This window comes from Mustela lutreola, chromosome 17 (assembly GCF_030435805.1).
Source record: "Mustela lutreola isolate mMusLut2 chromosome 17, mMusLut2.pri, whole genome shotgun sequence".
NCBI classification, from domain to species: Eukaryota; Metazoa; Chordata; class Mammalia; order Carnivora; family Mustelidae; genus Mustela; species Mustela lutreola.
In genome coordinates this window covers 21837969-21863692 of record NC_081306.1, presented here as the reverse complement: position 1 = coordinate 21863692, position 25724 = coordinate 21837969, and the positions used below count along the sequence as shown (strand labels likewise).

General features: G+C 51.9%; 1 protein-coding gene across 1 annotated transcript in view; it reads left to right on the top strand.

The window, feature by feature from the left end:
- LOC131820041 (ATP-binding cassette sub-family A member 17-like) overlaps positions 1-25724 on the top strand; it is a 64638-nt gene that overhangs the window by 15597 nt on the left and 23317 nt on the right. The window contains exons 9-18 of the mRNA XM_059155523.1: positions 3510-3682; positions 4503-4646; positions 5734-5863; positions 6838-6992; positions 7808-7963; positions 8192-8402; positions 9701-9841; positions 14510-14621; positions 22463-22616; positions 24208-24511. Coding sequence (XP_059011506.1) covers positions 3510-3682; positions 4503-4646; positions 5734-5863; positions 6838-6992; positions 7808-7963; positions 8192-8402; positions 9701-9841; positions 14510-14621; positions 22463-22616; positions 24208-24511 — 1680 coding nt within the window. The remainder of the gene's footprint in view (positions 1-3509; positions 3683-4502; positions 4647-5733; positions 5864-6837; positions 6993-7807; positions 7964-8191; positions 8403-9700; positions 9842-14509; positions 14622-22462; positions 22617-24207; positions 24512-25724) is intronic.

Sequence of the window (25724 nt, the reverse complement as noted above, 5' to 3'; positions counted from 1 at the left end):
AACACATCCAAACCGAGGGCCTGCTGGGCTCAGGAAGCTTTCTGGGTGGAACCGGCGCCCATCTCGGAGGCCCGAAGCCGCCCGTGGACACTGCAGCAAGCGACTTCATGGCGACCTCACGGCTCAGCATCGGCTTCTATCTCGAGTTCTGGTTCTAGACGCTACAGCCTGGTTTAGGGACCGGCAGCAGGGATGGGAGTTCTAGGTTGGATCTGGTTTGTGGGTCTTCCTACTGCAACAGGGATAATTTCCAATGACCTGGAACCACCTACCAATTTACTTCTCTGTTTAACAGGGTGGTCTCAATGGGTTAAGGGTGTGAAGGGTTAAGGGTGTGAAGCTGACCAGAATTTATTGCCGGTGAGTGGCTGTCCTTAAGAAAACACTGATGAGGCCACACTTCCGAAATGAGCACGGGGGAATGTAGAATTCATAAGGTCTCTGTGACTCCTCCTATGTTAGGGAGTGGATAGGGGAACTTTATGGGGACTTTCTGTTGACAGCTGAGATTCTCTTCTCCCCACCGGCTTTCTTGAAGTGAAGCTGGGGAGTCTGTCCCCGCATCCTCACCCCAACCCCTCATAAACGATAGGGCCTTGGGGAAGGTGCTGTGGTGCTGACACATTGTGGAGGAGAACCCAGGAGAAATTTGCACCTGAGAATCTGGCAGGGCTGCAGCCCGGGGTCACCCCGCGAGGGCCGTCCAGGGACCCTCAAGCGGGTTGCGATTTCCGGTGGTCCTGGGAGGACAGAGCCCCCACTCAGGTGCCTGGCAGAAGCACTTTCATCCCCGTCACGATGAATCCTCCCAGACGCGTTCTCCAGGGCAAAACGCAACACAGTAGAAAGCAATTAAAAACCCAAGGCAATAAGCCACCGCGGGTGAGAGCCAGCAGAAAAGTCCCACGTTTCGGAATTACCAAGGCTCAGATTATAAGACAGCAACGCTCAGTATACGTTCTTCTCTAAAGGCAGTGTTTGGGTAGGCTCGCGGTGGCTTTGAAACCGCTGGGAGAGGGTTATGACCTGGAACTGGGTTAGAAGAAACCACGCGGGAGGCAGCAGAGAGGACCAAAAAGATGCGAAAATGTGCACGAGAGCTGAGAAAGCATTCAGAGAAGCGTGGGGAGAGCTTGCCCCCATTTAAGCAGAGGTCCCGCAGGAAACGAGAGAATGGGGCAGGAGAAATGCTTCTGAAGAGACAGAGCCCAGATCCCTCCCCAAACTGGACGCCAGGAGGCCCGGCAAATCCCAGACAAGAATATGAAGGAGACGTCTACACGGGACACGCCAGTGTAAGAGAGAGCACAGCAGACGGCAGGAGGAAAATCTTACGAGAAGCTGGAGGACCCGAAAGGTGAACCAAGTGCTTTTCAACGGGAGCCAAAGCCAGTGGTTCGCCCTGAGAGAGACGCCTTCAGGTTTTATTGTGTTTTGTTGTATTTTGAACAGGTGAGATTAAAATACATAAGAGGGGCTCTTTGAGGGGGTAATGTCAGAACCGAGAGGGCATAAATACTTAGCAGGAGGAAAGGAAAGATAATTAACTTCAGGCTTGGCTATGCGGAGCCGATCCCGTAATTCAGTACTGAGCCAACGGAAGACTAGAAGCGTCAGATAGAGAGAGAAAGGAGTAAGCAGGAGATTGGCTGAGTCCCAAAGCTGTAGAAGGGAGAGCAGACTTCGGGGCCCCTCCCCACCCCCACTGCAGGGAGCCTGAGACATGGGGCAGCAGGACAGGCTGGTGCACAGCAGTCTGGATGCAACAGATGGGGGCGGGGCAACGGAAATGGGAAATACTTTGGTTTTCGTGGGGGTATTTTTGTTTTGTTGGTTTTTTGCTCTGAGAGAGGACTGCGTGTCTACAGCAAAAGCGGGAGAAGCCTACAGCGTTGAGAGCTCCTGCAGAAGGGAGACGTAGGATCGTAGCGGGGATGGGGAAGGACTGAGAAGACCCTGTGAACGGGCCTCGCGCCACGTCATTTGATGACACACTCTGGTTAAAGACAAATAATGTAGAGCCTACAATGACACCGAAAAAACATTTTTTTAGAAGTATGAATAATGTATCAATGTTGGAAATGAAATGGAATCGTGAAAACCGGAGGAACAAGGAGAAAAGGGGGAGAAAAAGAAAGGTTTGGAACAAAGAGTCACGAGCTGGCGAGAGGCGAGTTGTGTGGAATGTGAGGGGTGTGGGGAGACCAGGTACAGAGAGACTGTCAGCTTGGACAAGCGGCAGGAGCGGGCCCGAGGCTGCCTGCAAACATCCGGCCACGGGCGGGCAGAGATGGGGCATGCATGCGCTCTGGGGATTTCTGGGGTGACTGAACTCCCCGTCCCCCGGTGTGGGTCAGGTCCCCCCGATATTTCCCTCAGATTGCTTGTTAAAGCTCTGTTTTGTGATTCTTTGCTCACACGGTCACGGTCAATACCTAAAGTTGACCGGTGATCCCATCACTGCCGAGGTGGGGAAGGAGACTCGCCCATCTGCCCTCTGCACCCCGCAGATCTGCACTGAGTAGGGATGGACCTCTTGGGAGCCAAGTGTGCCCCGTGGCCACTGCAGCCTTGGAACCTGTCCCGAGTCGGGTGAGATCTGATGGGTGGCCAGCAAATGGCGACACTCTGGGAAGTCATGTCGACGCACTGGTCATGGGAATGGGATCCCTGTGGGTCTCTGGCCCCTGGTCCCCCTCACCATCGGGTTTGGAAATGCAGCCTCCACGGGGGTCCCCCCACCCCCAACACACCTGATCAGAACTGAATCCCCAGGCGCTCGGCAAGCATTGGAGACCAGGGACCTGGCCCATCTGTGCACTAGCCCCCCCACCTCGAGTCTCTCCTGCTGTGTTGGCGGTTCCGCCACCACGAGCCTGCCAGGTGGCAGCAGACGCTCTGTATCTCGGAGGCTCGAAAGGAGAAGCTTTGTCAGCTGGCACTTAGATTTGGCACTTCGCATCACACAGATCACTTCCCACCCCTGGAGTCCTGGAACCGGTTCCGAGCCCTTCCTCTGTCCCTTCCCTGTTCCGGGAGTAGGTGTGCATGAGGCCCTGCGCGGATGGTGAATCAACAGTATGGGGCCAGGTTCAGCGCGCAGAACGGGAGCCCCTATGATCACGGTTGGCACCAGACGCTTGCTCCCGGGACGCTGGTCCCCGGGGCCGGGCCGGTAATCCACACAGGGGGAATGAGAACGCAAGCTTGCAGAGTAAGGAGGTAACTACCCTGACCTCACTTGGAGTGAGAATTAGCCCAGCAAGACAACGGGCTACCAGGTGCTGACGCATGGAGAACCCCCTTCTTGGCCTAAGGAAACCACTAGCACTTCTGGCAATCCTGAAAGTAGCTTATCTCACTGGAGAGCCCGCGACGCTCCCTTTCCCCTTCCCAGTGCCCGTCCCTTGACTCCCAGGCAGTCCAGTCCTGCCAGCGGCCTGGTCACCAGCGGTATGAGGGGAGCAGTTTGGCTTCCGTGCAGTGACACCGTCCTTCCTTTGGCTCAGGCACGGGTATGCAGTGGAAAACTATCGGCAGCGTGAGCGGGGAGTTTAACTTCTGCCAGGTGTTGCTGCTGCTGCTGTTGGACGCCGTCTTGTACAGCGTGGTGGCCTGGTACGTGGAGGCCATCCTCCTGGGCGAATATGGTGTCCCTAAGCCGTGGTACTTCTTTGTCATGGTGAGTACCGGTGCTGTTGTTCCATAGGCCATGTTAGACCCTTTTACAGGGCCCCACCCCGTACCCTCAGCCATCTCAGTGGTGTCCTGATAGAAATCTCAAATCCCAAGAAATCGAAGCCAGATTCTTGAACCTGGATTCACCCCAAACCTATCAGCTGTGGTCGCCAAGGGAGTGTGATGAACGCATCTCAGTGTCTCTGATGTTTGCCCCAGCAGGTGTCCCATGCAGAGTCCCTTACAGGCGTGTCTGCGATGTCCTGGTGTGCCCACCCCCATGTCAGGCCCTGAAAGTCTACACGGGACACCACTGCCTCCTCTCCCCCTTTCTTGGCGACCCCAACAACTTCTCAGAGTCACTGTGTCCTTACAAAGTGGGGTCACCTGCGGGTGCAGTGTTCCCACAGCCCCACCAGCGGGCCTGTCCATGGTCTTTGAAGGGGGTGACCCCGTCTGGGGCACTGCGTGGCTGCCTGCTGGCTCTTGCAGGAGGGTCCACCTCAGGATCTCCCCAGGCTCAGCCAGGGAGGCTGTCAGCCGACATGACGGCTTCCCCAGCTCACTGGGAGCCTGGGTGCGGTGCACCCCCCGTCGCTCGCCCCAACCTCGGGACTATGAGCTGTAGGCGAAAACGCAGCTTACCAGTAGTGAGTCCACGAGCAGGTTGCTTGGCTTCGGGCACCGTTAAATGCTGGATACCAGGAAAGGTGGGGGGCTGGAGGCGGGCACTGTGGAGAATTTAATTTACCAAACTATTTATCTTCCTGGAGACGACAGTCGATTCACCCGAACAGGCTAATGTCAGTTGACTTTCTGTCTAGCCGTCGCACTGGCGCAGACAGTCTCTGCTCCTCACACGGTCCGTGCTAGACATTGGGGACCTTAGCAAACCTGCGGAAAGCAAGTTCTTTCAGGAAGAGCCCATCAGTTTGGTGAAGGGGATTGAAATCCAGCATCTCTACAAGGTATCAGCGCACGACCCTTCCTCCTAGAATTGATGAATAGTTTGTAGAGGCTTGTGATTCATTCTGATGGTGGTTAAGAGGTTCCTTCCCTGGTGGGATTTTCTCCTGCAACACTGTCCTCAGGAGAGGAATCGAATGTGAAATGTCTCCTGTTTGCTGTCGTGCAGTGGAGTGGAGGAGGATGGAGGGTCTTGGTGGCATCTCCTAAAACACTCTCCCCAGCCCCACCGCACCAGCACAGGTGCCCAGGGATACCCTGGAGCTCAGCCCCTCACGCCGCTCCTCCATGGTTCACACACCCGGTTGCTGGCTGTCCTGGCTTTCGGGACAGGCTTCCAGATGGGGTGTGTTTGTCTGTGACCAGCGCTCGCTGGGCCTTTCCTGCATGCAGAGCCCCACGTGACCAGACGCTCCCGGGACAGGATGACTGGACATTGGCCCTGTGCCCCGGCATGTCCCACAGAGCATCATTTTCTCCTTCGGCATCTTCTGTTCTTCAAATGCGATGAGCCCAAGGAGAGGCGGTGTCCTTGTCACGCTTCGTGCCGCCTTCCTCTGCCTGTGGGAGCTGGAGAGCCGAGGAGGGGGACAGGGTGGTGTCCCATCGTAGCCCAGGGGATTCATGACTCGGGGGATGGCTCCAGCTCCTTCACACATGGCAGTAGCGGGAACAGCTAGGCACTCGTGCGGCTTCCGAGAGCAGGGATCTCCCCTCTGCTCACCAAACAGGCTGTCTGCAGACACGTGGTTCTGGCACGATTTCCCAAGAGCTTACCATGTCATGCGGGGCAAGGTGTGGCTGGAGAAGCAGGGAGAACACTCCCTGCCAAGCTCTGAGCCCTGCATCCTCGAGCCCTGGCCTCTGTGGCGTGGGTGTCGGGGAGAGACCCCCACCCCCGGCATGGCACCCCCATCAGGCTCCCCGGCAGCCCCGGGCAGCTACGCCCCGAAAGAAGGGCTCTTGTCCACATTCCCACTTGGATTCCCCCCAACGGACCGGCTTCCCTGGGACTTGATGTGGGTCATAGATGCTTCAGGAATGCCCCGGGCCCGTTAGGGAGTCGGTCACACGCTGACTCTTCCACAGGTGTATGACACGGGAAGGGACAGCCACAGAGCGATCAAAGATCTGACCCTGAATCTGTACCAGGGGCAGATCACCGTCCTTCTGGGACACAGCGGAGCCGGCAAAACCACCCTGTGCTGCATGCTGGCAGGTACCTGTGCCGGCCGGCCCCTCAAGGAATAGAGCCTTCCACCCGCCCTGAGAGCCTCTGTCGGCCTTCCTCAGAGCTCACCGCCGTGTAATATGAAGCACTCTCTGTTTCCTTGTTTTACCGTCTGTAGTGTGTCTGGTGGTTCACGTGACCCCGTACTTGGGAGAGGGCATCGGTGGCTCTTCCCGTCTGGGGAAGTAGGTCTCATACACGATCCAGGGGCTGGCACCCGGCTCTGCGCGTCTCTTCCCACAAGGAGGGGCACAGGCAGAGAGAGCGTCGCAGGCTCCCCGCTGGGCGCGGCCCTGAGACCATGACCTGGGCTGGAACCAAGAGCTGGACCCACTGAGCCAACCAGGCGCCCCGAATCTGCTTAGGTTGACATAGAGGAAGGAGATACAGGGGAAAGAAGGCAAAGTCCTCTCACGAGTTCATACTTCGGGAACACTGCAAACCACCGACTAACTAATTAGCATGCATTGGATAAAGAGCATGTATTCATAAATCTTATTAGCCTGCCCAAATTATGTAGATTTCGTGGATATGGAGGAATGACCTCAATAGACCATTTTGTGGAAAAGTCAGTTAAAAAATCAGAATTTATATTTTCCCGTGTTTGCTAAGAACTTTAATGCATGAGGGACGCCCGGGTGGCTCAGTCGGCGAAGTGTTCTAGCGAACCCCATTTCCGCAGTATCGCCTGGCGCATATGACAGTGTAATTTGCTTTCCGTGCGCACATGTGTTTGTTCCCTAGCCGGACAGGCACTCCTCAGAAGCAGGAGAGATGTCTCCGTCTCTGTTCTGCCACACGTCCTCATGCAGGGTCATGGAACACACAGTCCATGGAGGTCACTGACTGTGACAAGGAGTGAGGCCATCTGATGCGAGCACTGGGCATCTGTGAGCCCCGGGTCTGCGGGGTGCTCTGTGGGAACATGACCTTGGCATATGTCTTGTACTTGCTCCTCCTAGGTCTTATTCCCCCTTCAGGTGGATGGGCCTATATCAAGGGGTATGAAATTTCTCGCGATATGGCTGAGATCCGGAGGAGCCTGGGCTGGTGCCCCCAGCACGATATCTTGTTCCCAGATCTCACCGTAGCCGAGCATCTTTCTTTCTATGCTCAGGTGCGTTCATGGACGGCGGGCTGTGTTTCCTCTGCGTCCGATCTTGGGGAGGGGCAGACTGTAGCCTTCCAACCCAGCCTCTGCAGGCCCCTAAACCTCCCTGGACGTGAGTCCCTAAACATTCAGGAAGGGGCCGGGGGCATGGGGTACGGTTTGACTATAGAGGATACGAATCGGGACCAGCGAAGAAAAGAGACACGCAGAGTGAGGTCTGGGCCCGTGTCCGCCCGGCTGGGACGTGGCTGTGTACCCGGTAGCTCACTTAACCGGCAAGTGTCCAGTTTCTCTCGGAGCTTCATCACACAGGCCTGAACGGTCGAATCCTGGGGCACATCTCTCCACTCCCAGCAGGTCTGGAGTCAACGTATTAGCATAAACTCCGATGTGGCCCCAGGTACAAGGTGAATAACCAGGGCACCCCATCACACCAAGGATTTAGAGGTCCCTCCCAGTAGCTGGGGACAGAGGCCGACCAGACTCTTCATTACGCAACACAGATTTTTTATCCCTTGAGCCTCCTGGGGACACCTCCCGTTAGGTCTTGTTGTGTGATCCTTTAACGTGCTGCACTCAGTGTCGATGAGATGTATGTTCACGCGGTTCAAAATACAAAAGCCTTTTGCGCATCCCTTTCCCTGAAGGTAGTAAGCCTCTTGTGCCGAGTTTACGTATATGCTAACAAAGTGCTGGCTGGATGGTGGGCGTCTACCGGGGAGGTGGGAAGGGGACAACACGGAGGCCAGGCTCCTCACGGACTGGACAGGCCACCCCGCCCCAGGAGCCCCTGCCGGACCTCTCCGTCCCCACTCTCGCAGCTGAAGGGCTTGTCCCATCGGAAGTGCCCCGAGGAAGTCCAGCGGATGCTGCACATGCTCGGCCTGGAGGACAAGCAGGACACCCTGAGCCGGTTCCTGAGCAGGGGCATGAGGCGCAAGCTCTCCATTGGGATCGCCCTTATAGCGGGCTCCAAGGTAGGCGGGCGGGAGGCCATGCACGGGGACGGCCACTTGGGGCCTGGGGCTCCAGCCCCCATGTGGCTTGGGCTGGCTACAGCCCCCGGACACCGGCAGAGCGGTCCGGCCAGCGTGGGGACAGCTACATCTTCCCAAACCGGAGCCTCACAGGGCCTCCTGCACAGCCAGCCCCGGCCCGCGACCCCGCTCTGCCCCCACCCCCAGCAGCCGCCACTCTGCCCGCAGGTGCTGATGCTGGACGAGCCCACCTCGGGCATGGACGCCCTCTCCAGGAGGGCCATCTGGGACCTCCTGCAGCAGCACAAGAGCGACCGCACCGTGCTGCTGACCACGCACTTCATGGACGAGGCTGACCTGCTGGGGGACCGCGTGGCCATCATGGCCAAGGGGGAGCTGCAGTGCTGTGGGTCCTCGATGTTTCTCAAGTGGAAGTACGGTGAGTGGCGCGGGCGGGCCAGCCGGCCGGCCTCCCTCCCTTCCCCACGGGCCCTGGCCCCGGCCCCGGGACAGTTTGCTTCCCCGGAGGGCCCCCGAGATAGCAGCGGGGAGTGAGGTGCAGACAGTCTGAGACCCTGAGTCAGGAGATCGAAGTCTGAGCTTCAATCTGCCGGTTCATAGCCTCCATCCACGTGGCCAGGACGACCTTAGCCTTCCCCGTCCAATCTAGAAAATGGACCTCAAAAACCGGGTTCCTCAAGGAGTGAGCAGTGTGTGCAGAGCGCCTGGGTGGGTGTGGGTGGTTTCCATGGTGGCCCCCTTGTTCTCCTGGACCCCACGCCCTCCTGGTCTCTGCTGCTTGTGGCGTGGACGTGCCTGTGCCCACGCCCTGACCTCGTCCAGTCTCCTGTGCTGGAACTTGTGTGTGTCTGCAGCCCGGATGCCTTCCTAAACTCCGCAGGCCTGCACCTGGAGCCTACTCCGCAGCGGTGTGGACGCCGACCAGCTCTATGGGGCTTGTACACACCCTGAGCAGACCAGGGGCCCCTGCTCTCAGCGACCACACCCACTGCCCCCAGCACAGACAGCTCCTTTCTCGTGGGAGCTTGGCCAAAACCTTGGAGGCTCCCTGACCTCTCCATCTCTCAGAGCCCAGATCCCATCGGTGTGCAGGCCCTGGGGGGGCCTTCCCTTCTTCCACCTCCACGCCTGGCTAGTGCCCTGGCCTGTTGTCCGTCCCCTCCTGGATTACTGCACTCGCTGGCTAACTCACCCCCTGTCTCTGCTCGGTTGTCCGAATGACTGTGTTACCCTTCTGCTTGGCTCTGCAGTGATCTTCCCTCCCACCGAGAGAAAGTCAAAGTCCTAGGATTGGCCCGCAGGGCCTTGCTTGGCCTGGTCCCATCACGGCAGTGGCATTTCCAGTGCTCTTCCAGTCCCCTGCTGTGCTCCTGCCCTCCGGCTCCCTCCCCGGCCAGCGCTGGCCACGCTTAGGCCTCATGACTCTGTTTAGAATCACACTCCTCGACCCCCCAAGTCCCCTCCAATGATTATCTTTCTCCTCAGCCTATGTCACTGATAATATAGATTTTCCCCATTTCTCTTATTGTCTGCCTCACGCCCCTTTAATGAGCGCCCGTGAGAGCCCTCAAGAGCGACTTCCCTGGGGTTTCCATCCAGCCCCACAGCGCCCCCCCCCCCCCCCCCCGGCCCTGCTCCACTTTCCTGCGAAGCTGTGCATTCTGAGCCACGGGAAAGGAGTAAGGACGTTTCAGGGTCTCTGAAATTATGTTTCAGGCGGCGGATATTACATGACTTTGGTGAAGAAACCTCACTGCAACACAGAGGAGATCTGTTGTCTGATTTATCACCATATCCCAAATGCGGTTTTGCAGTCCAGCAAGGGAGAAGAATTAACCTTCATTCTTCCTAAAAAGGACACACACAGATGCGGACCCCAGAGGACAGGAGGAGCTGTTTGCGGGGACAGAGTTCAGAGCCAACTCTCTGCCTGTCTCCCCAGCGAGGACTCTCTATTCTGCTGGGGTCTGGACTCCCCAGGCCTTGGGCATCTGCTGGGAAGACAGCACACTCCAGCCAGATCACACTCGAAAACACGGGGCTCTGGTCATATCCCCTCCCTCCTTCAAAACCCTCAATGGCTCCCCGTAGCCTTCAGGTTAAAGTCAGAAGCCCTTTATTGGGTGGCGGAGCTGAGATGAATGTTCGGCCCGATTTTCTTTATTTCGGGCTTCAGTGTGGTCCCTGGCACTCCCCACGGGCTCCTCTCCCTCAGCTTGTTCTCAAGCAGGAACCTGAGCTCTGGGAAGATGAGAGCCACCAAAGGGAAGTCCCCTTCACTCCCGTCACGAGTTTCTTTCTTCCTCCCATCTGTACAGCCAAGGACACAACCTCTTCCTCCCAGAGGCTCACCCTTCAGCCCCGGCTCCAGGTCTTTCCATGCTCAATTCTCAAAAGCCCATGTGCCTGACTCGCCCTGCTCACCTACACCGTCAGTTTGTCTCTCTACTGGGTCCCTTACTTCTGAGAGCACCCCAGCCCCTGGCACCCAGAGCCGCACTTTCTGTCTCCATGATTCGGGCTGCTCTCAGCTCCTGTTACATAGGGAAGCATTTGTCCTTTTGTGACTGGCTTAGACTGCTGAGCATAAGGTCCTCAAGGTTCAGTGCACAATTTCCTTCCTTTTTAAGGCTGCATAATGTGCCATCTCACATCTCACACGCGCTGTGTTTATCCTTTCATCCGTGCACACTTGGGCTGCTGCCACGCTTGAGCTACCGTGAATAATGCCATTATGAACATGGTGTACAAGTATCTTTTCAGACTCTGCTTCAGATTCTTTGGGGTATATTTACGTAGAAGAAGGGGTGCTGAGCCATTTTGCATTCCCTCCCACAGCACACAAGAATTCCAGTTTCTCCGCGGCTCCCCAGTACCTGCTGTGTTCTGTTCTGTTCTATTAGCAGTCACCGACCTAAGGAGTATGAGGTGGTGAATCACTGTCGTTTCGCTTCGCATCTCCCTAACGATGGTGATGTCAAGCATCTTCTCGTGAGTGTACTGGCTATTCACAGGTCTTCTTTGGAGCAATGCCTATTATGCATTTTTTTAAAAATACTTTTTTTAATTGAGCCCCCTCTGTCCCCAAGGTGGGGCTCAAACTCAGGACCCTGAGATCAAGAGTTGCACACGTCTCTGGCTGAGCCGGCCGGGTGCCCCTCGCGTCCTTTGCCCAGTTCTGATCCAGACTGTTTTCTATTGTTCTGAAGTTGTAGGACTTCTCTCTATATTACGGGTATTAGTCCTTTATCAGATACAGGATTTGCAAATATTTTATCCCATTCAATGGGTTGCCTTTTTGCTCCAAGGACAGTGTTTCCTGATGTGCAGAATTTTTAAATTTAATGAAGTCCAACGTGTATATTTTTTCTTTTGTTACTGTGCCCTTGGTGTCACGTCCAAAGAAATCATTGCCAGATCCCATGTTGTGAAGTTTTTGTGTGATTTTTTGTGTGATTCTCTCATTTTGTTCTTTTGCGACAGTTTTTTGGGGGGAGAGGTTATTAAGGGTTTCTTGAGATGCCGTATGAATTTTAGGATGGGTTTTTCTATTTCTGCAAAAAAAAAAAAAAAAAAATCATTGCTCTGTTGGTAGGACCTGTACTGACTGTGGAATGCTCGGGCTGACACTGGTGTTTGAACAGCATTACATCTTCCAGTCCATGAACACGGGATGTGTCTCCATGGATTTCCCTCTTCTTTACTTTCCTTCAGTGGTGTTTGACAACTTTCATTCTACAAGTCTTTCACTTCCTTGATTAAGTTAATCCCTAAGTATTTTATTGTTGGATGCAATGGTAAGTGGGGTTGTTCCTGTAGTTTCCTTTTCAGATTTGTTCATTGTACTTAGAAATGCCCCTGATTCCTGTGTGTTGACTTTACATCCTGCTCCTTTGCTGAATTTACTTATTGGTTCTCACAGCTTCTTTGTGGCGTCTTTATAGAGTTTTCTGCATATAAGATCATGTCTTCTGCAAACAGATCATTTTACTTCTTCCTCTCCAATCTGGAAGCCTTTTATTTCTTTCTCTTACTTAATGTCTCTGAATCTAACTTCCAGTGCCAGGCACCTTAGACAGAGCCTGCCAGTGAGTCTGCTGTGTTGGTGAGGAGGCAGATTCCGGGTCCTTCCCACGCTAATTCCTGCCTCACCTGTACAGTCTCAGCCATGAGCCAGGCTCCTCATCACATAGCAGAAGAGTTAAATTACCACTCGATTATGAAAAGATACCTAGAAAATCCACACAGAAGTTCAACACCACACTTCTGAATAGCTTATGGGTCAAAAAGGAATTACAAAGAGTTTTTTTTTTTAGTTGGACAGCAATGAAAAAACAGACTTGAAATGTTCATATGCTGCTACTGCGGTGCCCAGAGGGAAACATACAGCTTTGAAACACTACGTTAGGAAAGAAGAAAGCCTTAAAACCAATGACCTGTGCTTCCAGCTGAGGGAGGGAGAAAAAGCAGAGAGAAGTGAAGAGTACAGAGAAGAAAAGAAATAATAAATTCAAAGAGAGCAAATGATGGAATAAGAAACAACAACAAAAAAAAAAATTGAGAAGACTAAACTAGCCAGATGTTGTTTATTACAAATATTAGTAACAGTGATGAGCTCCTGCCAAAGCCATTAAAGAAAAGTAGAAATATAAGAACCAGCATCAGGAATGAGTGGACCATTTCTCAGCCCAAGCACAGACTTAGGACAACTTCATGAGAAAATACCACAAATACACTGGACACTGTAGAATGGGCTGATTCCTTGAAAAACACAACCTACTCAACCGGACACAAAGTAAAAGAGGAAAATCTAAGAACCACACATCTACTCATTAAATCGAATTTGCGATGACAAATGTTACCAAAAAGAGAATTGCAGGTCCCATCAGTTGCTAGGCAAATAAATCTCCCCAATCTTTCAGAAAATACAGAAGGGAGCAGCACACTCTGATACTAATACCAACATCTAGAACGTGGACATAAACACAAAGTTTTTAGCAATATAAGAGCCATTGAATGAACTTACCTGGAATTCCAGGATGGCTTGGCCCCTAGATCTGGGGTCTCGGCAGGATTTCTGGAAGGCTGAACCCAGCCAGAACCCCTGATCAGAGCATCTCCAAGTCCTCCAGGGCATGGCAGCTTCATGGTGACTCAGGGCTCCTGGAGAAGCCGCCCAGAGCCTGCCCAAGCCCCTCTGACCCAAACCCTATCCCTTCTGTCTAAAGTCAACCAACAGGGGAACCAATGATCAAACTGTAGTATACTACTTTTGTTGAACAACCCTCCATGATGAATGAGAAGAAACTATTAAGGCGTGCACTGGTGTGGTTGAGCCTCAGAAACATGTCACCCAGATGAAATGAGATACAGAGGTACAAGGCACCTCTGACAGTAGGAGTCCGGATACTGGTTGTGTGTGGACTGGAGAGGAATCACTTGAAGGGGGTGGGAGAGCCCTCTGCAGGGTGAGGGAAAGGTCTGCCTCTTGGCTGGGGTGAGAACAAGGCATTTCCCGATAGGTAAACCTTGCTGCAAGACAGCCACATTGACGGGCATGATTTCAGTCCCAGGAGACTGAAGGGCAAGGCAGCGCACCCTGTGAGGGTCTGACTGCTGAACTCACAGCACAGGCGGGCTGCTTTGCTGCGGTCCTTGCATTTAGCTCCCTTGGGGCGCGAGGTCGTGTCTGTCACCCCGATGAGGAGAGTGGGCGAGATGAAAGAACGAGCCCAGAGTCACACAACCCATAAGGGGCAGACACTGGCCTCAAAAGGCAGCCCCCAACAGTGCGCAGCTCATGCTCTCACCCTCCGCGCCGTCCATGGTGGTGCATGGTGCGGCCTCTCTGGGGCATCCCGCATGCCCACAGGTTTCTTAAAGGCACGTTGTTGGCCTGGACACTGGCTTGAAGGAGCAGAAACCTGCAACGTAGGAGATTGTGGATTTCTTAATATCGCACAAAAAGTCCTGATTCCTTCAGCTCCAAACTATGGAAGGCATTCATAAGGAAGGGCTCTGGATTAACAGGGTTAAGCATTAGCTCCTTTCCTCATTTAGTGGAACAGCAGGGTGGGGAAAGGGCACTCACAGTCTTTTGAGCGGGCCTCTGAGTTTGCCTCCCGCTCTGGCTACATCCGGCTGTGTGATCTGGGGGAAGTTGCTTAACCTCTCGCAGCTGTCTCCAAGGAGCTGAAGAACTGTTGAGACAATTGACTGAGCTGGTGAGGTGGAACAGGGCTTGGAATGCCCAGGGCACTTAGTAAGCACTCCAAAAGTAGCAGAACACAGATGGATTATTTACGAGCTGGGTGTGAGAGTGGTCATCCCAGAGATGCTCTGGGGTAAATGCTGTCGCCCTTGCTGCTCATGTTCAGAGTCCTGGAGCTGGGGGGTGACAAGGCTGAGCTCTAAACAAAGAGAGTCTTGACTCCCCAGCCCCTACGGTTTGCCCCGTGGGAAGTGGGGGGGGGGTGGTGGGTGACAGGGAGGAGGCCCCTTCCCACCTGTGAGGAATGGAACCGCCCTTCCCTTGCAGGTTTGCATCTCTCTTCACCCAGCTGGAAGCGAGGCAGGAGGAGCTGGGGGTCGCCAACTTCCAAGTGGTGGTCACCACCATGGAGGAGGTCTTCATGCGGTAAGCAAGTTTGCAGCCGCAGACCCCAAAGGCTTTCACAGTGGGAGGGGTCCTGAGGGTCCTGCGTCTAACCCACGTCCCACGCTTGGCTTCTCCGGGGCACACCCTTGCCCTTGCAGGGTGGCCCGCCAGCCTCCCATGGGGACTTCCAGGAATAGGGATACTGCTCAGCACGGATCTGCTGGATACATTGTATCAACCTCCAGGAGGGAAAAACAAACCAAACAGAAATTGTATCACCTGGGAGGCTCTTTAGTCAATGAGGAAGGCTTATTACCACCCCCACATCCACCCCCCCCTACCCCCCACCCTCCCCACCCCCGCTGGGCTGGTGGTAGCACAGAGTGAAGGTAGTGGTGGTAGTGAGTGTCAGGAAGCAGGGATGCAGTGTCCTTCGAGGAGGGCCGGGATGGGCGGATCCCGATGATTCACCCCAAAGGCAAAACAAGGCCAGAGAGTGCCATCAGATGCGGGAATATGTATCTCTTATGTGCAACACGCCTGCAGTTTACAAATGCTACTAATGATACATTAAAATATATTTTTTCTTTTATATTTTCCACCAGTCTACGTGGCTTTTTCTCTCCCTTTTGGGGGGTTCTTTTTCCTCAGTCTATAGTTTCTTCCCCCACGCTAGTGGGAAATTCTGCGTTCTTACTGTACTACGTTAGCGGTCGGCGTAGATACTGAAACACATCTCTGTAATTTGTCAATGTGCCAAGTGAAGTCATATCTTTGCTCTGCTCCTGGAAAACGCTAAGACCATGGGACAGGCACGCATCCTGCCGTCACCAACTTGCATAGACTGTATATTTTAATCCTTTTTTCAACTCCACAGAACTGTAATATTCGTGTTTGAGAACAGCAGTGGCCACTTAAACCCATGTAAATATACACCTGCTCCGGGTTCATTCCTCTTCCATCTCCGATAACTGTCCTCCTGCCCACAGGACATTCTGCATGGCACCCATTAGCGTTTTTATGCAGGAGCCAAAAACACTAGTGTTTTTTGGTGTTGGGGGTCTTTGGGGGTTTTCGTTTTTTGGGTATTTTGGGGGCAGGGGTCTGGAAATGATTTTAGTTCTCTAATTTTTAAAGGATATTGTCACCAGATTGAAAGTTGTTTGCCAGGGCACCTGGGTGGCTCAATTGTTTGAGCATCTGCCTTGAGCTTGGGGTGTGATCTCGGGGTCCTGGGATCGAGCCCCATACCAGGCTGCCTGCTTGGTGGGGAGTCTGCTTCTCCCTCTGCCTTTCCCCAGCTGTACTCGCCCACTCATGCTCTCTCTCACTCTCTTTCTCAAATAAATCTTGCCAAAAAAAAAAAAGAAAGAAAGTTATTCCCAGACTATTTCCGAGTCTCCATTCTTGCTGCTGAAAGTGAGCCGTAGGTTTACCTCGTGCTCCTTTGAAAGAAATCTGGCCACTCTTCACTTTAGAAGTCATGCACGTTCCCCATGGTCTGTCTTGGTTCAGTTTTCTTTTTAATTACTGTCCTGGATGTCTGATGGACTTCCGGCCCCAGTGCAATGCCTTTCCTGAGTTCCACAGCGCCCAGTGTATCTGCTGCTTTCTGTTCTCTCACCGTGGGACAGGGGTTAGATCTTCTCATTCTCGGTGCTCTATTAGTTTTCTCTTCTTTTTCACCCTTTCCAGCCCTCTGCCTACCGGAGCCGCATGCTGGATAATATCCCCCGACGTGTCATCCAGGTTGCCTCTTCTCCCTCCAGCTATGTCTGATCCTCGGTTCAATGCTTCCTCTGAGTTCTTTTAAACAATTACATTTTTATCGAAGTATAACAGACGTACCAAAAGGGGCACAAATATCGACCCTAAGGCTCCATACGAGTCCTTCGTCAGGCCTGTTTTCTGCCCCGCCTGAGCTTCTCTCTTCCTGCCTGTTCTCAGAGCCCACCCATGTGTCACAGAGTCATTCTGCTACATGTTCTTCTGGGAACCGGACCATTTCCGCTTCTGCATTAGCTCTGTGGCCCACCTGGTACTAACTTTTGTGTGCAGTGTGACAAAAGGCTGAGGTTCTTTTTCCTGCACATGGGTATCCAGGCTTGAGGGACAATTTGGGGAAGAGATGTCCTTCCACACCAAATTGTTTGGATGCCTTCACTGAAAATCGGTCAACGTATATGTCAATTTCTACATCCCCTACCCTGTCCCATGGAACTCGTTGCTGTCCCACACCAGCCAGTCCCACGCCACTGTGATCGCTGCAGCTTTGTGGGACGTCTTGAAGTCAGGGAGCAGATGGTTTCTCCAGGTCTATTTTTTGAAGATTGTTTAGATCATTATAGGTTGTTTGTGTTAATGTGTAAATTTAAATATAAACTCGTTAGTTTCTATTTTTTGGGGGAAAAAAAAAGACCTTGTTGGAAAACTGGTCCCTCGGTTACAGCTGGTAACAGCAGGTGAACGCAAGCTGTTCACAATAGGGAAAACGGGGAGGGGGTGGGGAGCAGGCATAGAATAAATAAAAGGGAACTCGGTGCTTTCTGCTTGGTTTTTCTATAACGTAAAAGTTTCTAGACTGTAAAGTCCATTTTTTTGTTGTTGTTTAAAGATTTTATTTATTTATTTGACAGAGAGAGATCACAAGTAGACAGAGAGGTAGGCAGAGAGAGAGAGAGAGGGAAGCAGGCTCCCTGCTGAGCAGAGAGCCTGATGCGGGACTCGATCCCAGGACCCTGAGATCATGACCTGAGCCGAAGGCAGCGGCTTAACCCACTGAGCCACCCAGGCGCCCCCATTTTTTTTTTACCTGAGTCTATTTTTTTTTAACCTGCTGGATATATGATATGACTGGTACTAAATTGAATTTACAGATTAATCTGGGGCACACAGGCAGCTACCTCAAACACTCACCCTCCCAATCCACAGCTATTACACACAGCTTCGTTGATTTGGGAGGTCACCGCTAATTTTTACCAGCCCTGTTTTGCAGTTTCCAGAAGTTCTGCGTATGTTTTGTGAAACTGACTCCTACATATTTTGAAATTTTTGAAAGTTTGGAAATGGATTTCTGAATTTCGTTTCCAATCACTTGTTGCAGATCCAGAAATCATTTTTGCAGTATCTACATCTGGAGATATTATTTAACTCCCTTATTCAAACAGTTTGGGGTTGATTTCCTTAGTATTTTGTGTGTAACTATCAAGTGTAAAGACAGTGCTGCTTCTTATTTTCCAGTCTTTACATCTCCACTTGCTTATCTCACAGTAGAGGCTTGACCACAACTGGCTCACTGCAAGTTGAGAGGAGGGATGGCCTCTCCTGAGGAGGGGAATACATCGCGATACAAATTTCCCTCTGAGCTGCACTTGCCTGCATCTCAGCTTTTTGGCTATGTAGTATTTTCTTTACCATTTGGTTAGAAATCTGCTTATTTTTCTTTTTTTTTTTTTTTTTTAAAGATTTTATTTATTTATTTGACAGAGATCACAAGTAGGCATAGAGGCACAGAGGCAGGCAGAGAGAGAGAGAAGGAAGCAGGCTCCCTGCCAAGCAGAGAGCCCGATGCGGGACTCGATCCCAGGACCCTGAGATCATGACCCGAGCCGAAGGCAGCGGCTCAACCCACTGAGCCACCCAGGCGCCCCTAGAAATCTGCTTATTTTTCCATGTGCTTTCTGCTCTGACAGGTGGCTTGCTTAGAACTGTGTTTCTTAATTTCCAAATTCAGGGAGATATTTTTAAAAAACTGTTTTCTTGTTTGGTCTTGCCTTGTTTGTCTTGTTAATCCACTTGATTTCTGGCCGCATTTCACTCTGGTCCTAGCATACACTCCGGATAGCCTCCGTCCTTCAAAATGCTCTGTCTGCGGCTCAGCTTACAACCTGTGTTCTTCGGTGGCTGGGCGCTGTGTCTTGTGTACAACCAAAGGTCCAGTGGGTTCATTGCCATGTACAAATCTTCGGTGTCTTTAAAAAAAAAAAATTATCTAGGGGCACCTGGATGGCTCAGTTACTAAACCATCCAACTCTAGGTTTCAGCTTGAGGTCATGATCTTGGCGTTGGCGTCATGAGATCGACCCCACGTCACACTCCACGCTCAGCAGGGAGTCTGCTCAACCCTCTCTCTCTCCCTTCCGCTCTTCATGCTGCTCTCTGCCAAATAAATAAGTAAAATCTTTTTTTTTTTTTTAAAGATTTTACTTATTTATTTGACAGAGAGATCACAAGTAGGCAGAGAGACAGGCAGAGAGAGGAGGAAGCAGACCCCCTGCTGAGCAGAGAGCAGATGCAGGGCTCAATCCCAGGACCCTGAGATCATGACCTGAGCCGAAGGCAGAGGCTTAACCCACTGAGTGACCCAGGCGCCCCTCAAATAAATAAATAAAATCTTCAAAAAAGAAAAAAAGCTACAACTTAAAAAAAAAAGTGAGGCACTAGGTGCAGATCACCATCTAGGGGAGGAGATTAGCACAAGTGACAGAAACAAAAATAAACAAGTAGGATGGTATCAAAGTAAAACATTTCTATACCGTGTGCAAACCCCCAGTGCCCACAACAGAACACTATTCACCATCAAAAAGAAGGAAAAATCCTATTGTTTGCACTGACACAGATGGACCCTGAGGGCATCATGAACCATGAAATAAGTCAGACAGAGAAAAACAAGTCCTATATGGTCTCACTTACATGAGGAATCTCAAAATCACACAGACAGACAACCTCCTGGAAGCTGAGAACAGTTGTGTGGTCGCCAGAGGCAGGGGTTGAGGGGGGAGTTAGGGGCGGATCAGGCAAAGAGGGTCACAGGGCACAGACCTGCAGTTCCACGGCAAGTAAGTTCTGGGCATGTCACGTATGGTGTGGCAACTGCAGTTAATGGTCCTCTGTTGTATATCTGACAGGTTTTAAGAGGGCAGATCGTAAAAGCTCTCACCACAAGAAAAAGCTATTGTAACTATGTGAGGAGACGGACCAGTCCACAGTATATACGTACCCCGGAAACTTACACAAGTGCATATGTCGCTTATATCTCAATAAAACTGGGGGAGGAGGACTGAGAGCAGACACCAGGAGGTAGAGATTTGAGGGACGAGCCGGATCCCATCTACCGCAGGGCAGAAGCCTCCGAGAAGCTCGCACTCTGGTGTCTGAGGAAAGCGCGATATGGTGCTCACAGAGATCCCACCGTAGGAAACTCCCCTCCCTCCCTCCTGAAATTCAGTCTTAATAAGCGACACTCTTATTTTTGTAAATAGGAAAAAGAAAAATTCTACTAGCAGAAACCACATGAAGAGGAAAAATGTAAAAATACAACCTTACGCCGTGAAATATCAAAGGAAACACTGTGGCGAAGTGCCCTGTGGTGTCCCCTCTCCCCACACACCCACTGCAGATGACATCCTGACAAGAGGCCCCGCAAATCCCAGGGATTGTCACTAATACTCCCTGCGTGTAGAAACGCTAAAGAACGGACAAGCACAATGCCTGGAAAAGTCATGGAGGAACCATCAATGGGAGAAGCAGAGCCCAGCAAAAGGCAGGGAGGGCCTCCAGGCCCCCTAACCGTAAGCACGGCTGACCTGTAAAAGCAGCAAGTTTGCAGAACTGGCTGGGTGACTCGTAGGCTAGGTCACCAAAGTGTCGGGGCCCTGCTCGCTAGCTCTCTCAGCCTTCCAGAGGCTTGCTGGGGTTGGCTCACATTGGCTCACGAGAGCCAGTTATTAAATTATCGAGAATTGTGCGAGCCAGTGAAACAGAGCAATTATTAAAAATTAAATGGCTCATGCTTATAAATAAGTCATGATAAAAACAGGGGTACAATTGTGATATCCATTCTGGTGTGTCTTGTTTTTTTGTTTTTTTTTCCACACCACCAAGCAATGAACTCTATCCTGACACTTCCTACCTGGAAGAATGGCGTCCAATCCCCAGGTTGAGGGGTCAGGCCGGCAAGACTGCCCCCCACCCCCATATCTGGACCCCAGTCCCAGTCATGTGGTCACCTGTGCTTCTGACCCAACTAGCTACACACCAGACGTCCCCACAGCCCCTTTTCGATTCATTTGCTAGAACGGCTCACGGAGCTCGAGAAACACTCTCACAGTTAGCAGGTCATTATGAAGGAGATGCCTCTGGATCCAGATGAACACGGACACAGGGAAAGGGTCCGAAGTGTCCACGTTCTCTGAGAACACGACAGTCCCCATACCTCCATGTGCTCCCCAACTGGAAAGCCTCTGAGTCCTGCCCACTCGGGTTTTTGTGGAGGCTTCTGGACATGTGCACGGTGGATGGATTACATCGCTGGCCGCTGGTGCTTAAACTTGATCTCCAGCCCCTGTCGCTTCCCAGGAGGTTGGGAGGTGGGCTTGAAAGCTCCAACCTTGCCATGAAGTGGATGGTTCCCCAGGCAACCAGCCCCCATCCTCAGTCGCTTTCTGAAAGTCCTGTTATTCGCACGACAAAACACACCTTAACCACTGTCGCTGCTTGGGAAGTTGGAAGTGTTTGAGGAGCTCGGTGCCAGGACCAGAATGAAGACCACAGTGTCACAAACGGTAACACACGGACTTCATCTCCTCCTGCTCTGGCCGTGTCCTACTGTTACCAGTGCTCGTGGGTTGTCTACACTGACTCGTGTCTGTGCGATGAGTGTATCTGTCAACAGTTTGAAGTCGACCACAGTGAGACCGTCTACACACGAAACTTGGTACACACTATAAATCAGGGTTTAGTTGATCACTTTGTTCATTGTCTAGACTTAGAAAGTCATGGAGAAAAACACAAATAACGCAACGGAAGTTTGAAAACCTCTTCTATCCTGAGCCATCTCATTAAGAAGAGCAAAAAACATGAGATAATATCCTTCCAGTATTAAAAAAAAGTATCATTCAACTCAACAACAGTGCTGCTCACTCCCTCCCCCCGGGGATGAATAAGCAAATTTCTGGCACACGTCTTTGTTATCTCACGTGTACCCTGATCGTTAATGTTAATTAGAACTGACATTCTGGTCGGAACCGCACTCAGGAGAGCTAGCTGGTAAACCAGCCATGGGAGGGCACCATCTTGGAAGGGGATCCTCTGGCCTCAGCTGTGCCTTCAGACCACCACATCCCTGGCCCATCACCCACCATCCTGGATTCCTGACCCACAGAACTGTGGGAGACAAGACCCCTTCTGTTGTTTTGAGCCACTAAACCTGTGGATAATTTGTGCCACCGCCATAGACACTAACAAACACACTGTCTCTTACCGAACTGTACTAGAGGGAAAATGAGCCACACTGTACTGGACTGTTTTGTTGTGAAAAGTTCCATTAGAGGAATAACTGACCCAGAGGCTATGAATAAAAATATCTTTCCTGACTTCTTAACAGTTTGTTGCCAGCAATGAAAATGTCTTTTTGCCTTGAGCGGGGCTCAGCCAACCTTTTCTGGCCAGAGAGGAATATCCTAGGCTACGTAGACTCAGGGCATAATCAAGGAGAGTATGCAGGTGCTTTGATAACCATCTAACACGTAATCATTTAAAATTGTGAAACCCATTCTGAGCTCAGAACCAAACAGAAAACAAGGCCTTGGGCTAGATTTGGCCCTGGGCTGTAATTTACCCGCCCAGGCCAAAATGGTCAGCAATGCTATGTTTATAACTGACGATTTTGCTCATAAGATAGCTATTAAGGGGTATTTCATTTTTGCCTTAATTTGCATAAGGCCGCCTCTGTTCTTTGGAAGTGCCATTGGTCAGTTAACTCAATATTCAGTTAATTCAGCATTACTCGGGGCCTGTTTAAGACTCTCTAGATCCAAACAAACTGACGTGAGTTGTGGTTTTTGTGAATTTGCATTTCTCTTTGTTTCGGCCTGGTTTAGGGTTAACAAGCTGTCAGACAGCAACACAGATGTCCAAGCCCTCAAGATCTCCTCCACGCAGTTCCAACAAAGAGTGTCTGTCAGCAGGATTAAACGCATCCAGTCCCGGATCTTCTCAATGCAGCCGGGCCTGCCAGTCCAGCTGAACACAGGGGTGAGGAAGAATGTCCCACGCACACAGGAGAGCAGAGGCACGTTCAGTTCTTAGAATCACGCTATTCCTCTGTCAAGAAGTGCAGGTCAACCTTTCACAGGGGTTGAGGGAAAAATGTGCAGATTTCCAACATAAAAGACAGGCCCCCGCTAGGTTTCAGCAATGCCAGGCTCTCGGCTCTAGTTCAAAGGCAACATCCCAGTGTTTTGTGGCCAGGATTAACCCAACGGAGAAAAGTATCAGAAAAGGTCACAGGAAAGGTCACAGGAAAGGTCTTGGCCCTTCTTCTCACGAAGAAGAAGAAAGAATAAAAGTCTGCTGGCCACAAGAGCATGTTTAATCTTCCTTTTTCATCTTTCACTGTGAAACAGATCATGTATTAGATCACCTGGAGTTTTAAGATTTTTTTAAGCATCCTTATGAAATATACGGATAACCTATCATGTTCTTTTATTGTTGAAAAAAAAATAATGATGTGCATCTACAAAATGGTCTCGATTTGGCCATCCATAAGGTATGACCTGTGAAATAGTGAGATTGGTTTTCATGGGCTAGGGAAGAGACTGATTCCACTGTTTCGTAATCTCGAATCACACGCTGTCATCCATGGTGCCGCTGAGTTGGAAAGGGTCTCGGGGTCATGGAGGCCAGCCACCCCCCAGGCTCTTCTCCAGACTCCAGCAAGAGGTTCATCTGGGCTCCGCTTGGCCACGCTTTGCTTCTGGAGACTTCCCAGGGAGGATTTTTCAGTGTACAACCTCAGACACGTGGAGAGCGGTGCCTTTAAAGGAATATTTCCAGTGACTGTGGCCTTCATTGTATCCAATGCAGGAAATTTCCGGGTTCCTTGGTAGAGACTCTCAGGGATTCGTCAGTGTTTGGGGCCAGGAACGGAGGAATCCCTGACTCAGACCTGACCACCAAGCCTCTTCCCACAAAGTCTCTAGGTGGATGAGCAGCGGCCCCTCCCCCTGCCTTGGCTCATGTAGCACCAGCGAGAGGCGGGCTGGGAGCCCATGGTGCTGACCCCCAGCCTCTCCCCAGCAGGCCCAGTACTGTCTTGATGCTCAGCGCGCATCACCACACGTTTCACAGTTACTGTCCGGGTCACAGGGACCATGCGCATGGGTACCCGTGCTATGCGTCACCAGAAGTGGGATTTCTAAGTTAAAAGACTATATGAACATTAAATTAGGTATTCCTCCAGCTAATTTGTTTTCTAAGAAAGTCGTACCAAATTAAAACTCCAGCAGTGGCATTTTCCCCGCATCCTCCCCAACTGGAAATGTCTGATAATCTTGTAGATTAAAATAATAATAATAATAATGGCACCATATTTACATTTGCTATCTGTTCAGGCTACTCTTCCAGATCTTTCCAACCTATGACTTCTTTTTCTGCCATCGAATGTCCATCAGATCACTAAGTCAAAGAGTTTCTATTTGCAGCAAGTTCTGAACATCCCCAAGATGTCGGGCCCAGTGTGAGAAAGGGCAGCTGGGGGGTGCTGGGGGACGCAGAGGCCTCCGGTGGCTCCTCCCGGTGGCTCCTCCCCGCGGCCGCGCTCACGGGTGCCCCATTGCCATTGCAGGCCCGCCTCATCTGCCAGCAGTTCTATGCCATGTTTCTGAAAAGGTTCACGTACTCTTGGCGCAACTGGATGTCGATGGTAACGATGCAGGTCCTGGCGCCACTGGCGATCACCGTCTTCAGCCTGGCCTTCCTCAGCTTGGATACGCGCATGGATGAGGTCCCGCTGGAACTGACCCTAAAAACATACGGTCGAACCATCGTCCCTTTCTATATTTCTCCCAATTCCAGGCTGGGTCCTCGGCTTTCGGAATATTTTACAAACATGCTTGAGGCTGAGGAGCAGCTCCCTCTGGAGACCCTGGGTAAGTCCAAGGCTCCAGGGAAGGGTGTGCACAGGCTTGCTGCTCTCTGTGGGGGGACGCCCCATCCTTGGGAGCCACGCAGTGCTCCCTGAAGTCAGACAAACAGCCAGAAGGCTCAGGAAAACATCCTTAAAGCCCTAAATGACAGGAAGGGGAGGATCCCCAGGGATGAAACCAGGTCGTGTCTTTCTGGGGACTGCGGCATGTCCAAAAATGAAGTTGGTAAGTTATCTGATGTGTTGGACAAGCCCTGAGAGATTTATACGTCTGTCAAGGGGGTTTGGTGACAAATGTGAAAAGGAAGGTCATGGGGCACCTGGGTAGCTCGGGTTGTGTGTCTGACTCTTGATTTCGGCTCCAGTCGTCATCTCAGGGTCGTGAGATGGGGCCTCTGGGTGTGTAGTCTGCCGGTGACTCTCCTTCTCCCTCTGTCCCTCTCCCTGCTCCCATGTGCACACCCCCTCTCTCTGTCTCCAAAAATAAATAAACCTAAAAGAAAGAAAAGGCAGGACGTTAACTCTGGCAGGGAGGTTGCACAAAAAAGGAAACAGAACACACCACTTGGTTCAGCTGTGAACCGATTTAACCAACATTATGCTGGGCTCTAGGGGACAGCAGGGGCAGGGAGCCTGCAGGGGCAGTGGGTAAGAGAGGAAGGTCCGCGTCTCCATGACCAGGGTCAGTAGGTAAATGCGCCATTTAGCCCTCTGGAGGGGCACCCCCTGCGACCAGGCACTGGGGCCGTCGGGCAGGCCAGGGCATCGCTCTTTGTCCGTGCGAGTCTTGCAAAATTATTTGCTTTTAAAAGTTCTACTGCATGAGTTATGTGGAATAGAAGTAAAATCGTACTCACTTTTTTCAATCAAGTAAAGAGATCAAAGGCAGAACATGGTGTAGCACATGGGGAGAAGGAGGAACCTCACCTCCTCCGCGAGCGAGGGCCGGCCGAGGGGGCGTCCCGCCAGCAGCACGGTTACCGCTGTGGCTGGGATGGCAGTCCCTTCCGGCGCCGAAGACCCCCAGGTTCCAGGGAGTTCTGGGTGGGTCTTGTGTTTAGGCGGCGCCGTGTGCTGAGAGCACAGTGAAGGAGGGGCTGCTGCCTGCCGGGGTGCGCCCCGGCCTAGAGGTCGGAGTGGAAGTGAGGAAGGGAGAGACAGCTGGGATGATGGCAGCGCTGCCAGACGGCGGGGACACAGCTCCGCCTCGGAGTGGG